At 36.6% G+C, this 18,905-nt stretch overlaps 1 protein-coding gene across 1 annotated transcript; it reads right to left on the bottom strand.

The window, feature by feature from the left end:
• Positions 1 to 714: 714 nt before the first annotated feature.
• LOC140140211 (uncharacterized) lies at positions 715 to 15,704 on the bottom strand. The gene is made up of 4 exons (XM_072162033.1): positions 14,945 to 15,704; positions 11,507 to 12,568; positions 4,928 to 5,128; positions 715 to 1,853 (listed from the first exon to the last, which is right to left on the bottom strand). The coding sequence occupies exons 1-4, from the start codon at positions 15,543 to 15,545 to the stop codon at positions 1,765 to 1,767; spliced, it is 1,953 nt and encodes a 650-aa protein (XP_072018134.1). The 5' UTR covers positions 15,546 to 15,704; the 3' UTR covers positions 715 to 1,764.
• Between the last annotated feature and the right edge of the window lie 3,201 nt (positions 15,705 to 18,905).

The following is an 18,905-nucleotide window of genomic DNA, read 5'->3' as shown; positions in this document are numbered from 1 at the left end:
TTTATACATGTTGGCATAATTTCTAGCAGACAGGAACATTTTTATTTTAATGTGGTTACAAAACGTTTTTCAAACAGTTTCAAAATGGTGTATCCTTGGTGTAAAATATTCAGGACTAGTGTAAAATTTAGCAGCTTAAGGGATGGGGTATGAACGTTTGGACAATATTATTGGGACATTAGAGCACATCAGACATATCGAATTGCATTCTGAATACGAAGAATGTCCTTCTGATATCAAATAATTTTGATTTTTGAAATTGCAATGTAATACAAATTTTATGGCAAATCATTAAAAATTGATATTTTTGATATTTAACAGTACTCGAAGTAAACTTTATAAATCTGATAATTTATTCTTAAAGTGTATGTAGGTGGGATGAAAAGCCGACGATCAATTGAAAATTTTGACCTTTCGTATTGAAGATATGGATTTTTTTCCCAAAACACCAAAAAATATTAGGTCTTTTTTGGAAAAAATCCATATCTTCAATATAAAAGGTCAAAATTTTCAATTGATCATCGGCTTTTCCTCCCAGCTACATACACTTTAAGAATATTAGATTTATCAAATTTACTCGAGGACTGTTATATATCAAAATGTAAAAAATATCAACTTTTAATAATTTGTCATAAAATTTGTATTATATCGTGAATTTCAAAAAATTAAAATTATTTGATATCAGAAAGACATTCTTCGTATTCAGAATGCAATTCGATGTCTGATGTGCTCTCATGTCCCACAAAAAATACTGTCGAAACGCTTAAAACGCTCATTCCAGATCCCTTAAAGAATGAAGTTGCATATTTTAAAATCGTATAATAGAAGATTCATGTGCTAGGCTAATTCCGTGCAGCTTTACATGAAGGATGAACGTTAAATGGACTGCTCAGTGCCAGAAGTGGGTAAGTGCAATAGCTGCCCTATGAACATTTGGCAATTTACACAGTATATCGTACTCTTCTACACCTGGCAGCTATTGCACTTAACCACTTCTGGCACTAAGCAGTCGAAATGTGAGGTTAAAGATTAGACAAATGTCTTGAGAGAGTGCGTTTCATAAATGTTTTTCTAAAGTTGTCAAAATGCTATTTTTCAATTATTCAAGCAACAATCTTATAACCTTTCTTTGCATTTTGGATGCCGATACAAAGTTAACTGGTAAAGAACAGACCTTAGGACCCATGACCATTTTGTTTTTGTTTGTCTATAAAAGTCTGCCTTTCAAAATAAAGCACCCAAGCATATCCTGACCAAATATCCTGGCTACATGCCTTCACTTCCAGCTACAAAGTTATATCGTTGTATTTCAACAAATTGAAGGTATACTTATACTCGTTTTGGCTTCAATGGCTTGCCATACACGATCTATATCACACAAAGCAAGTCAGTGTCTGAAGCAAGTTTAGATGTCATTGTCATCATCAGATAGCAACTTGTTAAGGCTCAGGTGGACAAATGTTTGTCATACGCGTCTATACCGCTGTGTATTATTTATAATGGTACATGCAGGGACTACAACATGTACAAGATGTAATTCAGCAGATGCAGAGTCATGTAGCCTGTCCTCTGATGCCACCATCAAGATAGAATTATACTCGTTCTGGCTTCAATGGCTTGTCATACACGAAGCACGCAAAGTAATCCAGTTTCTGAACATAAGTAGAGTCTATGCTCTGAAGTAAAACAATAATGCGTACATTTTGATGATCATTTAATTTAAATAGCATTATGTCCTCATCAGATCATCATCAGGATATATTGTTATCGGAATCCAGGCCTTAAGAACGCATTCGCCACGCTGATTGCTGCTAGCCTCTCACGCTCTTCTTTGTCCTTCTTGTACTGGACATCTGAAACAAAAATGGGACAAAAGGTTAGAAAAGGTTGCCAGGAAACGTTTAAATGTCGGGTAATAGGTATAGAACGTGTTCATAACATTCAAAAACATTTGTTGATAACATACTGCAAATATTCTAACATAATGCTATTTTTAAAAGTGTTGACAAAATATTTGGCAAAAATGTTTGCAATTTCATACAAAACGTTTTAAAATGTTTCCATGATCTTTATATAACCCGACATTTAATATTATATATGTTTAACTTGAACGTTTTAAAAACATTTTTGTGTTTGCTGGGTAGGAGTGTACTAAATCAATGGTGTATGACTAAATAAACGATGAATTATTACTTAGAAGCATAAAGCGATAATATCGGAAGATTGCCCAAATTTACGAATTCGTTCCAGAAAATAGCTCGGTGGATGGCTCAATAACAGTATAGGCCTATACTGTGTATATTGCGAACTCTATCTATATCGCCACGAAACTGGTTACCATGGCAACCAAGTTAATTAATTTGGAGACCTATAAATTAGTAGGACGCATTATTAATTTGTCGATTTATTGTCTAATAGTGTGCTACGTATTGATTGATGACATTATGAAATAGCAGCTCCATTAAGCGCGCTTCAGACTCCGTATTGTACGTACAATATTGTATGTACAATACTTTTCGTGACGTCAAAAAAGTATTACACGTGCAATAAATAGTATGTACCGGGAAAATATATTTTGCTACAATCATTGGTTGCTTAATTGATACGGAGTTGCCAAATTTCTAAGAGTGGTAAATTTAGTGAGTGTTCGTGCACGGAATGATGAACATCTTTTTATGTCTTCTTGTATTCAACTGTACTTAATATTAAAAGGCCTATTAATACTAATAATATTAATAATATTAAAATTGTAATAATAATATAAATGGCACATTCAGATTTTATTTATTTATTTATAGATTTATTTATTTAGGCCTATTTATTTATTTATTTATTTATTTATTTATTTATTTATTGGTTGATTGATTGGTTGATTGATTGATTGATTACTGATTGATTAATTGATTTAGCGATTCATTTATACCGACATTTAGTCATATATTGATTTAGTCAGTTTCTTAAGTATTATTTGTAGGCCTATGTATTTATTCTGGTTTTGATTTGATTGATATTTTTATTGTTTTTTAAAGTTTTGGCATATAACATTATACATAATAACACGTTGTGTTATGAATTTGCAACAGCTTTTTACATGTTGATATCGTTGAGGCATGTTATGATGGTGTATGTTATAGACCTACAGTGATCATCCCAATACATCCATAAACGTGTTAATGTGAAACGAGATTACTTGAAATATATATTTGAAATATAGATTTGAAAGAGTTTCAACGATACGAACATATTTCTGAAATATGTCTCTCTGATTGGTTGATTGTCAAGAGGATTACGGCATCCTCAAAGCCTCATGCTGTAATTCTCTAATCGATATCTATTATAGGACCGATCTTTTGAAATCCATACAACCGTGTCATATGAAATAGTCTCGGATCATAGTTTGTGGACCGATACAACGTTCATACGTCAGATTTCGGAATTGTATTAAAATAGGCACAAATCACATTGAACAGGTTGAATGGTGGCAAAAGTAGATAAAATAACTATAAATCGAATTTACATTAATCAGTGTCCTGGGCCAGGATAACATTTAGGACTCCTTCGCATTCTAAAACAATACTTTGAACCGGAACTTTGAACACCAAAATGTCCTTGCTTTCATTTTCTCATTTAATTTGTTTTAATTGTAATTAATTTCTTTATCCACTGGCTCTGTGGTAAATCCGGTATTGCCAAATATTTATCGTCCATTACCCGTGTTAATCTATTTATTAATTAAAATGCACCATCTATTAAATTCCTGTAATACAACATAGGCCTAGTGTATTTGATAACAAATTTGTTTTTATTTTTGTTTGTAATTTGGGTGCCATTACACAATTTCATATTATATAAAATATGTTTGGGCATGGCGGAATTAGTATGATTAAAAATAGACATACTCTTAGGCCCCTTTTTTAATGTTTGTACATTATTAATATTAATATTTATGTACAAAATGCAAACGAATGTATATATATTTTATTGTTTTGTAAACATTAAATTTGATATTTACTCATAATTATGTCTGGAAAGTCAGGGAAAAACTAAGGAGTATCGGTATTTAGTTTCCTGGGAAAGTGGATCAGATGAGCAGTGATTAAAAACATTCACCCTAAATCTTTATTTGATTTTTATTTTTTTATGAATTTATTAGGCCTACTGGTAAAGTGCAGAAAAAACCTCCAAACGCACTCTAGGATTTTTCATCAGCAGCAGTAGAAATTTATCTTGCATAGATTTTCTGGTGTCCTCGCTTGGATTTAGCAAACAATGAACCGTCAGGGTTATAGCGCGTTATTTAATCTGATTCAACTAGTCGTGGCACGTATATTTATTGCACGTGCAATAATTTTTGACGTCACGAAAAGTATTGTACATACAATATTGTACGTACAATATGGAGTCTGAAGCTAGCCTTACAGTGAACAAGAATATCTACGGATGTTAACAATAACATTATTGATCACCCTTAAGGGCTCGAAGAGCGACGTTTGCATGGCATTGTTTGTAATTGTGGGACCTGGGTGCACATCAGACACACCAAATTGCATTTTGTAGACGAGGAATGTCATTATAAGAATAATTTTGATTTTTTTTTTAATTCGCGATATATGCCCAATACAAAATTTTTGGCAAATTATTAAAAATTTATATTTGTGATATTTAACAGTCCTCGAAGTAAACAATCTAATGCCGTAGCTGGGAGGAAAGGCCGAGCATCATTTGGAAAAAATGATCCTTTCGTGTATTGAAGATATACATTCCCCCCCGACCTAAAAAACAAATGTGTACAGTCTCTGAAAAAACACGGCATCAAAAATGATGATGCAACCCAAAAACAATTTTATTCGTCTTTGTCCCCCTCCCAATGTTTACTTTTCCCCCTGCTCACCAAGAATTACGCCCCTGCCTACGGTCTTTTACTTACAAGCAAATTGCACCATGAATACGCCCCACGTGACACTCCATATGAATCCAATGAAGAAGAAAGTAACTGTAAATAATTGTGAAATACCGACGCATAGATTGGTGATCATAAGGTCCACAGCTGATTCCTTCTTTCCTTTATTTGTCCCATCAGTCTGTTGCTTATTGCAGCATAACAAACTAAAACTGGATATGATGGTACCTGTAAAACAAAAGAAAAACATTTGTTTTTTAAAAGGGACAGGACAAAAAAAAGATATATAGGCCTCCGGGGCACATTATACTATTTTTGGTGGGTATGTTCCCCCGGAATTTTGAGGTGGTGGGTATTTGGGAGCTGACGGCGTACCGGGAAAAGAGGTCTTTTGGAGCTGCGAACAAGTAAAAAGGGCGTCTTCTTGAGCTGTGAACAGTCAAAATCAAGGGTCTTTCTTGGCTTTCTGGTTGAAAATCGCCTAAAAATCCAGAAATGTGAGGAATGAACAATTTAGGGTCTTTTAGAGCTGAAATGATCAAAATCAACATGATCAAGGTCTTTCGGAGCTCTATTTTGGTCAAATTTATAGGGGTCTTTCGGAGCTGTGATATCCAAAAAGGGGAGGGGGTCTTTCCGGGGGAACATATCCGTATGGTCATTTGTGTTAAGCCCCCCCCCCCTAGGCCCAGGCCTACTGTACTATCTGCAAGATGTGTCTCGTTTGTCATACGCCGCATACGGTACGTTACGTACACAGATCAATTTTTAACGTTATGTAAGTATTAGACCCTCGTAATAAATCAAGTAAAATATTATGTAATGTTTACCAAATTATGTAAAATTTTAATTATAATTTGATTAAAATGTTAAACTTGCATAACGAGAGCTTATTTCCAATCCGTGTTAAATTCACAACCCCATATGTGTCTCATTTACTTGTGAGATACAATCACAATTACTTTGACAAGTTTGACATTAGCAACAATGAGTTGTACCATCAACAAGCTATTATTTACCATAACAATTCTGCATAACAATATGCAGACTATTGTTGTCATTTGGAAAACAAAGGCCTCATCAGTATTGTTACTGTGCGTCCGTCCACTGTTTGCTTTGTAATGGGACATCCAACTGAAATTATAATACCTAGCATCACAACACATTGCAATATCGCACAGGGAAATCAGAAACGTGGGATAGTGGACTTAACACGGTTTGGAAATAAGCTCTTCATATACCGAGACTAGTTTATTTTATACGACCTCATCGATCGTTCAAGTTAGGTTGTCCCCAAACGACCATCATCATGATGGTACCGGTAGAAATAGCGACAAGTTACAAATGTGAAGTTTTGGCACCTAAGGCCTGCCATACATGATAAAAGTGGACAATGTTGCCAGAAGAAAGTGTATAAAGCGACAATTTATGAGGGATTGTGATTTTTGACACCTATGGCCTGTCATACATGCTCTAAATGGATTTTATGAGAGAGCAAAGGACACGTTTAAAACTGAATATTTGGCACATACAACCTGCCATACATGCAAAAAACGGATATTATAAAGTCACCAATTATGAGTATAATTCATCATTGTCTGACATTTAGACAGGTTCGATAAATTTGTTCATATATTTTGCCTCAATAAAATAATCCACTGTGTTTTATATTTCTTTGTATGAGTGCTAGACTATACCACGATAGCTTTCCTGCATGAGCTTGCATGGTTCACAGAGAAAGGTTCACCAAACAGGTTGGTTCCCCTATCATTGCTTATGGCAAGGGAGCTATAGGCCTAGACAAGGAAAGGAGTGTGAGCAGGTGAGGATGGATGGTGTGGGGGAGAAAGATAAAGCAGTGACTGCGGCTGCCAAAATGTTGGCAAATACCTGCATGTTCACGGTTTTGAACCAAATAAAGCAATAGTTCTCAAAAGCACATGCACACACACACACACAACCCCACAGGCATAGGTTAATAAACGGATCACCATCATGATGATGACCCCCGGTCATTGTCCTCGATGATGATGATGATGATGATGATGATGATGATGATGATGATGATGATGATGATTATAATGATAAGGGGCTGTGCAATGATTATTAGCCCTGATGGGAGGGTAAAATTGGGATCCAACAATTATACCAATAAATCGGGTTTGAAAAAAAAAACGACTTAACTCATTATAAAAGGTTGTAGGCCTACATTTATTATGGCTTAGTATTTTTATTAGAAGTTCGCATCTAATTCTGATGGTCATTCCGTTTCTTTGAGATGATAATTTTTAGTTTAGTTTTAATCATAGACATGTATACCATCATCAACCGCCGTCAAGTTCATGACCCATAAACTGTTGAATAATTATGCGGTAATGAATATGATATTATATGAACAGTGCGTTGGTCTAAACATGCTGCGAGCTATATAGTTGTACCGGAATTTTTCATGCAGAGTGTGTAGACAATTATACACCTATGTAATAATGCTATAAACAAATATATCGTATCTTAAGGGTATACGAGGTATTGTTGGTCGATTATCTGAATCAATATATTATTGAATAAAAATTCCTTTAAAAAGGATTGTGGCGCCCAATGTGAGCTGGACGGGATATGGTGAATTCCATGGTGATTAGATTTGGTATTATAATGATTTTTTAGGGAAGAGTAGAAGATGATCAAATGAGAGAAATGCTTCATGGAATGAAGCTTTCGTATCAATTTGCGATTATGTGGGTGGGAGTTCTGTTTTGGGGGCCGTTGTAGTGAGGATATTGCTTTGGATATTGAATATTGTTGAATTTCGTTATCAGGGCCTAGGGTATATGATGGATATCTAGAAGACACAAATAAGTAAGCTTCCCCTAGTCATCTATACACTCATTCTTGTCACACGACGAATTTCGACAAAGTCATGTAAACGTAATTTCGTTTTTCACCCGACCTCCGTCCAGAAACAATCCTGAAATGTTGAAAACTTGGGGTCGGCGCACTCATGCCAGTTTATAAGGTATAGGCTACTCTGTGTCTTTTGTAGCCAACCATGTGGCTAAGAGAGGCTAGGAAATACTTAAACTAATACAAAACAATCATACCCTCCTTTCATATCAAACAATACCAAGAAATTGACAGGCCTGTTAAATCAAGGGTAAGATCGATCGTTATTCTTCATGAAACGGCACAGCCCATTTTATGTTATTAATTCTGCTAAAAATTAATTAATAAATAACAAAATTACGTCATAATTATGACTTTAAGTCGGCCATAGAACTCTATTTTAAACAGACAAAATAGCCATTGGGGTTTCTTTCACTTTACCTTGCTAGGAACCCATCCCAGCAGTTAGGCATATTACAATAAATATTATTTTTGCAAATAAACTTCTGACCTTCAACACAGTCATGTCTTCCAAATTTATTCCTTTCTCTGCTGACCAGGGTTGATTTTCGTTAATTAATGTTTTGTTTTTTATCAGAGATAGTCACCACAAAGATACTGAGCTGTATTCAAGCACATAAACCATTAGTGATTTCATGTTTGGTCAGTGGCTGTGTTGGTCAACTATAATTAATTGGTGTTTGTTTAAGGATTAGGTGCACTGTGTGCAATCACTATATTATCAATAACCTCAATTAAACAATCATAGTGCAAAATTTGACCTTAATTTGCTTCACATTTTCAAAGGTCATTCAATGAATGCACAAATGTATTGGGGTTAAAGAACTGTGCCCTGATAGATGAGCATGTTGTAGATTCTTCACACTGTAAACAACTAGTTCATGTGCAAACATGTTCAAAACATACATAATTAGAATGGTCAAATGTCACCGTCTATCGGGTTCTAAGAGGCGGTAAACTGGTTTAAACCATACAAAGGTCACGGGTTATTTGGTGTTTTTATAAGTCCATTAATTTTGTATTTTAAACAAAGAATATACACACATCATTTTATCCCGTGCATATCAGAAAACAATAATAAAATAAAATCCTAGCATATTGTGGTTTTATTTCTGAGCTGGGCATAATTTTAGCAAAACAATTAAGGAGTAAATCTAGCAAGACTGAAATTAGAAGATTTCACAAAGTACATGCCTATATGTGGCCCCTCCGTAGAGGGCGCCACAAAAATAACACTTTGGTGTTTTGCAAAAGTTCATTCTACAAATCATCATACTTTGAAAACTTGCTTAATTTATTGTTGTTAATGAGTTATGTACGTTTTACAAAAGTGTTGTTGTTTCAGCCCTCTTTACAACATAACTCAAGAACCACAGGACCTACAAAAGTAGGTCTGTATCTGTGATATTTGAATTCTTCTACACGCTCGCTATGAATTGAGCAATGCAATTTTGCTAAATCTCACTACCATTCGCAAGATGCTGTTAACTACTTTTTTTTTCTGCTGCGTCGACCAACAATACATCGTATAACCTTAATTCTTTATCATAGGCCCTATTTATGTAAAATAAAACTTAAATAATTTCATGCTACGAAGTTCAAATAATAAGCCTATACATGTACTCATGTAAAGGAATAACGATGATAGTGAGGAGGATAATAATACATGTAATAACAATATAAATTTGAATACTATAATAATGATAACAGTACAACAACAACAATATCAATAATAATAATAATAATAATAATTATTATTATTATTATTATTATTATAACAATAATAATAATAATAATAATAATAATAATAATAATAATAATAATAATAATAATAATAATAATAATAATAATAATAATAAATAATCATAACAATAATGATGATATAGTACTATAGTAGAGCCCCGCAGGACATGAAATCAACATTTGTGGGGGATATAGAGGTAAGAGGTATTATAGGAATAAAATGTCCTTTATTCCGCGTTGAAATATAATTATTCTGGTGTAGGAAAAATAGACGTGGTATATTGCAGACTTAGGCCTACCGACTTTATTCCTTTGCGGAATTTTTTTTCGCCATGTGAAAAAATATTTTAAACTTTATACTATTCTGATAAAGTTCCCTTATAGGCCTATATATATTGAAGGGAAAAGTTCATTTTCAATTTCTGAAATGAATAAAGTTCTTATAAAAGGGAAGGTCCATTTTTGATTTTTTCGAAGTTGGACTAGACAAAAAATAGGCGATCTGTGTGCTGCATGTCTTTTTCAATTTCTCAAAAAAAGGGGTGAACAGGAAAGTTTATTTGGGTATTTTCACATATTTTGGAAAACCCCTTGCTGTCTACCGAAGATAGCAGACAAAATAATAAGCATTAATAATATTTTCCTCCAATTTCATGAATTAAAATTGGAAAAAATGGCCTTTTGGTGCGAGGGGAAATGTGGATGTACAGGTTTGTGTTGGGGGATGTGTGGTGCGTGACCGAAGAAAGGTTTTCTTGGAATTTTAGTAACTTTTTTGGAAACCTTTAATTAAGAAGCATGCTATCTACTCAAGATAGCAAAAATTAAAATTGAAAAGGCAAACTAAATTGTGAAATTCTCAAATGGGTGATGATCAAGAAAGTTGGTTTTAGTATTTTCAAGTTTTATCAACTTTTTTTGTGAAAAAAGCCTGCATGCTGTCTACTGAAGATAGTAGAAAAATTAACATAATCGGCTTCCTTTCGTGAATTAGAACCAAAAGAACGGTCTTTTGGTGTGATGAGAAATGTGTGTGTGGATGGGGATGCGTGACCAGGAAAAGTTCATTTTGGTATTTTCATACCTTACATGTAGGCCCCTATATCAAACTTTGAGAAGCTTGAGAAGCTTGCTATCTACTCAAGATAGCTAAAAATAAAGTTGAAAGAATACAATATCTTTCAATTTCTCATAATGGGGTGTGGAATGATATTTTTTATATCTTCTATCAGGAAAATCATTTTGTAAGTCAGCCTTTGACAGACCTATACTTTTTACTTCCTCCAAAGGTATGAAAATACTAAACAAAGACTCTATTCCCTGGACCCGTAGGCAGGTTCTTTCACCAAAATATAGTATGCCCTATCTGTACGTAAGTTGATCAAAATTCAAAGTTGTTCTTCATAAAATAACAACATTTTCATGTCACACGGTAAATTCAAAGTCATTCGATAGGGTATTCCTTGGTACCCTTGTAAAACCTGTCTTCAAGTGATCGATCTATCACATGCTCAACGCAGGGGGGGGGGCTAATTGTTCTAACTATTTTGGCGACTTGAGTGCACATGGCTTCCTCGCGTTGAGTTTGGGGCCTCCAAATTTTGGCCTGGCCCAGGCCCCTCAAAATACCAGCCCTGGCAGTATAGAGTGTTGGCCATAGGCTTTAACGTATACATTTTCTTAAACCACCAAGAGCTATCTCAAGAACCACTGAACCAATACAAGTCTTGTTTGTACTCACTGTAATGCGTTTTTTATGCTCATGAAAATGTACAATTTCAACATCTTTGAATTTAAAAAAAAATGAAACTTGTCGTCTGCAGTGGACATCCGCGCGGATAGAGTTACAGAATGGTGCATCGAGAGTGATAAATATGTCACCTGGTGCTGTGTCTAGGTGCAGGAAGACGTGGAGAATCTAAATGCAAGTAGTGATAATGGTGCAGAAAAGAACCTTCCTACCTGTTCCTGGGGCGATGGTATTAAGAATCAAACACATGACAGCAAGCAGGATAGGCAGGCATGGTATGGCTGCAATCAACTTGTGATCTTCCCATTCCTCAGTGATGACGCGGACTTCCACCTTCCGCTCATGTTGCACAATTTGTCCATAAACTGGTGCTGACTCTGGCCGCTCCACTTCTGCAGCTGGTGGTGCTAAGCCTGTATTTAATTTCTTGCTTGCTTCTTCGCTATTTTCTTCAAGATTGGCACCAGGCGATGCTGTTGTGTCACTGCTTTCCTTGCTACCTTTGATCTGAATATCATTCGCAGACACTGCTAGCGAGTTTCCTGGTTCAGGACTTGCCATCTCTCCTGCTGAAGATGGGCTGGCATCTTCACTCGGTCTTTCTTGGTTATCAGCTTTCAACAGTGCACGTTCTTCCTCACTCTCGCTTCGCCATGCGAAACGGGCACCTTTAAATTTCCTACCATTTGCGCCTTTGTTATCAGGCGGGACTCGTCTCATCATACTTTTCTTTCCTTTACTCTTTGCGTTATTTGAAATACTTGCCGAAGGTAAGTAAGATTTTTCTTCCTTTCGACTAGTCGCAAAACGTGCGTTCTTTTTATTCTTTGCTTCTGTGCGCGTAATGATGACACTCTTCTTAACACTGCCTTGTTTGTGAAGCATTCCCTTCTTCGTATTCCCTCCATAGACATTAACACGTTGATACGAGAGATAACCTTTCTTAGCGACTCGTTGTTTCTTCTGTCCATTGCTTTGTTGCACGCTTCCACCATCACTGCGGCCACGCAGGCTCGTTTCCTTCTGTCCGTTGCTTTGTTGCACGCTTCCAACATCGCCAATAGGAGGAACGTCGACGTCTCCGCTTACATTTTTCTTGCCAATAGTAGCTGGAATCTCTTCCGCAGATCTTTCAGCTTCGTCTAGCGTCTTGTCATCGTTGACAGCTTTCGGGACACCACTCGCCGCTTCCTCAGCATCAGCCTTTTTCTGATTGAGCTCAAACTCTTCAATTATAACAGGACCTTTGAGCAAACTCTTCCATTTAGCAACGGCTGTACATACAGCAGGCGTTCTGGGGATGGCATAGTTGTCAAAGTGTACAATGCGTGGCTGATCTGTTATTTTCTTGTCAGCTAGCCACCTGGATATTGACGTCATCGTGATCCTTCCTTCTTTCAGGTACTAGTCCAAACAGATGAATTGTGTGAGAGAGTGTACGCGTAATTATCAATCAGAGTATTATAATTTATAATGCATGTATATACAAGTAAGATCATAAACAGATACGGTATACTACACTAGTATCTCTGACAGATTGGCTAACATTTCCATTTTCTTTACAACCGAAGACCTTCTTCAAAGCCTGGATCCAAAACAGCGGCAAATCATGGGAAGCTAGTCAAGTATGAATGTAGCCTTCTGACAACTTATGATATAATGGTTTAACCATTGATTACAGAAGTAATAATGCAGATAGCTTCACTGTCACCAAGATTTGCGAAGTAATCATGGAGATGTTGTTGGCAGCCATAAAAGGATCACGCCAAGCAAGGCATGGAAGGAAACCTCTTCCCCGAAAAGTTGCGGCGTAGTTAACATCTGCAATTTTTTCCAAACAAGGACCTTCACATGCAGGGATCAAAAACAGCGGCAAAGTATTTGAAGCTAGAGAGATGTCGACACATTCAGAATTGGTATAAGATGTAGGCCTATACTTGGAGGATATTTTGACTTCTGAGAGCATGTTCATTCCAAACGAAAACACGACCTTTTAAGTTTGCAGACCAGTGATATCATATAACATGATTGCACGTACGATTGCATCGCGGTATATCAAAAATATGGAGAATTGTTGCAAAAACGGATAACATTAAAGCTCATTAGCCGTTGCATTAGCTGGAAACCATGGCAACAAATGCGCAACACCTATTATTAACTACTTTTACTGTATTGTTTGAAAAGAATAATTACACCGTTTGTTGTCTTAAGATTGATCTGCTGTCCATTTCCTAATAATGACAATAATGGGCTATTTAAGTTGAAATCCATACACCCCTTATCATGCTTATGGAAGACATGATCTTAATCTCCCAAACAGGAGTGTAGATTTGAAACGGAGTCACCCATTCAGGTTAACCCATTTGAAATTCGCACTCCCTGTGTAGAAGATTAAGGTCACGTCTTCCATAGAGGGTGCATGGATTTCAACTGAAATTGCCAAATACATCGTATTGATGAATGAGATGCATTAACATCGTTCATTATAATTATATAGTATCATTTCCAATGGCATAGCTCATGACCCTCATTAAACAAGCACAGCTCAAATTTTGACTTCAAGTTGTGGGACATGAGTTTTTGTACCCAACTGATTACAATAATGATGCACTTTTCTTTGGGAGCAGAAAATAATATACCTCCCAAACGAACGCACACAGTATCTGATCAGCTCGTTTGTGAAGTTTATCATTCATTCAGGTACAGTAAAACTATGATTATGAGATTACAAACAGTCTAGAACAGACCAAGCGGACTTATACTAGTGACTTTTTGATATAACTATGAGCGGCACTATTTGGGGGGGGGGGTTGTGTCAATTTGTCTTCAATCTCTGCCTTAAATTTCATCCCATTTCTGTCTGGGATACCCCAGGGTTATATCCTAGGACCTTTCTTATTTCCTACTTAGATATTAAGAAATGCCATTCTTCGTTTTCTTTGAACAGTTTGTTTGGTTTGGCAATGCTCTTAGAGAAGGGCACATTTCCAGATCGCTATTAAATTATTCTGCAAATATTAGATCTGCTGCCGTTAAACCAGGACTCAAGGATCGTATTAAATTGGAAAAATTATTGTGCAGGAATTGTGCAAGTATCATGATTTCATATTTTTCATATGACTTGATAAGGGTATCGGATTTTATGTCGACCACGCTTCATGGGGTATAGTATAATATGCCGTAATCTACTAACTTTTTGGTGACATTTTGCATTGAACATGTTGACGAGTTCAGATGCAAAAACACAAGTATTTTTCTCTTGATTCGAAATAAAGAACATAATAAGAATATATTTGATCATAGTTTTCAAATATTCACTGGATTTTTGGGTTTGTTGGCTTTTTACACTAAGCTCTTCATTCAAGTCGCATTTTAAACAAATAAATTTATTAAAATATCATTCAAGTTACTGTAAAATTTCATGAAAAACAAACTATAAACTGGGCGATTCCAGTTGAAACCCTCTATGGAAAACATGACCTTAATCTCCCACACAGGGAGTGTGAATCGCAAATGGGAATACCTAAATCCGGGACCTAAAATAAGCATGATGAGTGCCTCCATTTGAAATCTGCACCCCCTATGTGGGAGATTAAGATCATGTTTTCCACAGGGGGTGTATGGATTTCAACTAGCCCATTGCAACCTACCTGTTCCAGGCATGAAAATATTGAGAATCAGACATATGACCGCCAGAGATAGTGGCATGCACGGTATAGCAATGATGAGTTGGCTCTCCGCTAGTGTAACCTCGTTGGATTTGTCAGCATCTTTGTCCTCCTCCTGAATCTTTTGTCTTTGCTGCTGAGGTTGCGGGATGATGCTATGCACAGGCGATTTGTCGACTTCAGCGGACACCAAGGAAGCCCTTGCTGTTGAATTCGTGTCTTCATTGGGAGTCCGTGGAGGCTCTCCATCTGGAGCCTCTTTGGAAGTTGAAGGATCTTTCGAATCAGATGCTTTACCTCCATTAGGTGGGGGTGATTTATTCACTAAATCTGACCATTGTTTATCATATTTATTACCATCTGATGTTCGGTTTTCATCTTTTTCAATGATGCCAACTTTATCGGGATCAGGCGGTTTGATCTTGTTTTTCCATTTTACCGCTGCCGTACAGACCGCTGGAGTTTGAGGTATAGCTGTGGTTTGTATAGGTTGGTTGGGCAGTAGGGACATACCAAGTCCCATACCACGGCTGATGGCCTTGATTGATTTGGGTCCATTTCGGGGTTTCCTGAAACTGTTCATTGTAGAGTTCAAAGTATCTCCTACCTACTATGAGAGTGTTTTTGGTAAAGTGAAAAATCCATTCAAAACCTTAGTTCTATTCTGTTGAACGTTGTCAGTCCATGTCCGCAAATATATTTATTTGGATATGAATATGACAATCGTCGAATGAAATCAACCCATGATTATGTGGATGTCAAAACTTCGTTTGGACTATAGTTCAACATTTTTACATCATATCGACATGCAGAAAACAAGCTTTTATAGCTTTTTATATAACAGACATTAGTAGAACTCGGTAGTAGTAGTACCCGGGGTAAAATTCCTACACAAATATATTCCAAATTGACATTATCATACGTGATTCTGTTAACTTTTGCCGCCGCAGATATTCATTGGAATTAAAAGACGCAGCCAGTTTTAATTTCAAGTCGACAGAAGCATTTCTAATATTCGATGAATCAAAGTTGTTACAAAAGCGTATTTTCAAAAATAATAGTAAAATGTGTTTTCTCTCCATGAGAAACAGTAGAGCTGCAAATGACTATAGTATAAAATCAAACCGATGTTGAAATGAAATTATTTCTCCAAGATGCATGCTGAACACGAGCAGATGTCAGGCAGATGTACACTATTTGGTTACCAACGCAACAAATGAAGTCCCGGAAAGTGACGGCATCTGCACGGATTTAATTCATCATCATCGGCAAGAAAAGACGATAGAACTGTTGACACGGCCAATACAATTATCTACTGTGCGTTGTAATAATGCCTTGAGCTAAAAACTAAAGTGTATTATTAGAAATATTGATATTCACGAAATCAATTAATCAAAAACTGAGAAAATTATTTAATAAAATACTGGTACGTCGCGTCGTAAGAGATGCCATCACATGTTTACAGTACACTGCGAGTTGTCGTGTATAAATTTATGGTAGGAGAATTTCCCCCAAAGCGAAGATACTTTCAGTTCAGGGGTCGACCTTTCTTTCAAGGGTCGCATACCTCTCAGTTGAAGCCAAAGTTTTATGTTGGCAGAATTTAATTTTTGCTGCACTATGGAATGCAGCCTCAAAGTGCATCTTAAAATTCATTTCAATTCAAATGTTCAACTCCAATACATTCTTCATTGCTCACAATTTAATATCTAAATTCCAATCTAAGTCAATTTATTTATTCCAATTTCAATGCATTGAGATGAAAACCCCCAAAATTGATTTCAATCCATTTTCAAATTTATGATTTCAATTCCAATATGGGGGCAAAGTGGTGCAGTGGTACGGGCTCTACCTCGCAAAAGGAGGATTGCAAGTTCGAGCCCCGGCGGTGCCATGGTGTTCAGTGCACTTGGGCAAAGCGCTTTAAACCTCACATGCCTCTCTCTACCCAGGGGTAAAATGGGGGAGATGTTATGAATATTGTCCATTGAGCGCTGCCCATATAGGTATGAGCATGCCTTGGGCATTGCCCGGGGGGCATTGATGGCAGCTGATTATTCTAACGACAGCGGAATAAATGTATTAAGGTTGGCAACTGTTTTAAACTGTTGCGATTTGGTAGTTCACAGCATCTTACGAATGGTAGTGAGCTTTGGCAAAAATTGTATTGATCATAGCGAGCGTGTAGAAGAATTTAGGTCCCTTGGTTCTTGAGTTATGTTCAACGGTAAAGAGGGCCGAAACAACAACACTTTTGTAAAACGTATACATAACTCGTAAACAACAATAAATCAAGCGCGTTTTTCAAAGTATATGATTTCTAGAATGACTTTTGCAAAACATCAAGGTGTTATTTTAGCTTATTTTTCAATAATATATTGAGATATGAAAATCGATTTTTTTTTGGTTGCTTCGACCAACCAGAGAAGATGAGAATAAATCTCCCAATATTTTGCCCGGGGGATGGTTCAAATGCCCCAAATGCGGGGTAACTTTGGGCAGGCTATTTTTAACCCCTAGGGCACCCTTACAAAATTATTTAAAAATCTTTTTCAACTTCAAGGTGTAGGGGGAAGTGGGGCAAATTGGTCCACCTAATGTCCCATTTTGCCCCACCAGATTTTACTTGGCTATAATACTAATACCCGGCAACTTGCGACAAGTGACCACTACAAAACAAAATGTACATCGCCAAGAGTCTAGTAGACTTACGTTTCACAAAAATTGGTGCCGGTCGGCTTCCGGCTTCATTATTTTATTAAGGTGTCTTTAAGAGCTTTTAAGGCGTCCCATTTTACCCCACTGCAAGATTTTTCTGTAACAGAGGCTGGGGTAAAATGGGACAGCTGGGGTAAAATGGGACGCCATTGATTTACTATGGGACTTTTTTTGTTGGGGCAAAATGGGACAGTTTGAGTTAGCACACAGTAAATCAATGGCGTCCCATTTTACCCCAATTTGGCATATTTCTAAAAGAAAGCTTTTCTTATAATTTTCGAAGAAAAAAAGTTACAATTTTTGTCTTATTTAATTGAAAGGGTAGCTTAGGGGTGGTGCAATAATTATGTGTACCCCGGGGGGTGAATTATAGGGGGGCAAAGATTTTTGGCAGGCCAAAAGGGGGGGCAAGCATTTTTGGCAGGTCAAAAGGGGGTCAAGCGATTTTTGGCAGGTCGAAAGGGGGGGCAAGCAATTTTGGCACAGATATTTTGGGCACCGTTTCTATATTATGCCCTAAAAAGGTGTAGGAAAACGCTACGAACACGTTCAAATATGCAAAATTTCCTGCTCGCTGCGCTCGCATTATATGTTAAGACAATTTAAGGTTTTAAATTCGGGTTCCCCAAAATCTTGCATGTGTAGGGGGGGCAAAGATTTTTTGGCACGTCAAAAGGGGGGGGCAAAGGTTTTTGGCACGTCGAAAGGGGGGGGCAAAGATTTTTGGCACGGCCAAAGGGGGGGCAAGCGATTTTGGCAGACCATTTTGAGAATTCACCCCCGGGGTACACATAATTATTGCACCACCCTTAGAAGTTATTTTTAATTTGAGAAACACTAATCCGGACCATTGATTCAGATATTGAGCCACAAGTCGTGACCTCTGCTTAGACATGACAAAAAATGGAATACTTATTTTGATGTGTTAGCTTATCTCCCTCAGAAGTTCCTGTTTAATGAAGAATGGTACTTTTAAACGGTTTGAAATATAAATAGACATTATATCAAAGTTATTTTGTTGCAAAAATGGGCAAAATGTGACTATTTTAAGGTATAAAAGTATTTCCGAAATTACTGTCCCAAATTACCCTGTGTCCCAATTTGCCCCAAGTTACCCTAGGCCTAGAAGGGAACCCTAATGTCATAAAAAAGAGAAAATTAGAAATATTATTGCTTTTGTTTGGAAGCAGTGGTTTTAAAACTCTGAAAAGTGCCCAAAGTTACC

This window comes from Amphiura filiformis, chromosome 2 (genome assembly GCF_039555335.1).
Source record: "Amphiura filiformis chromosome 2, Afil_fr2py, whole genome shotgun sequence".
In the NCBI taxonomy this organism is placed as follows: Eukaryota; Metazoa; Echinodermata; class Ophiuroidea; order Amphilepidida; family Amphiuridae; genus Amphiura; species Amphiura filiformis.
The sequence above is the reverse complement of the archived record's forward strand: the minus strand, read 5'-3'. Positions and strand labels throughout refer to the sequence as shown.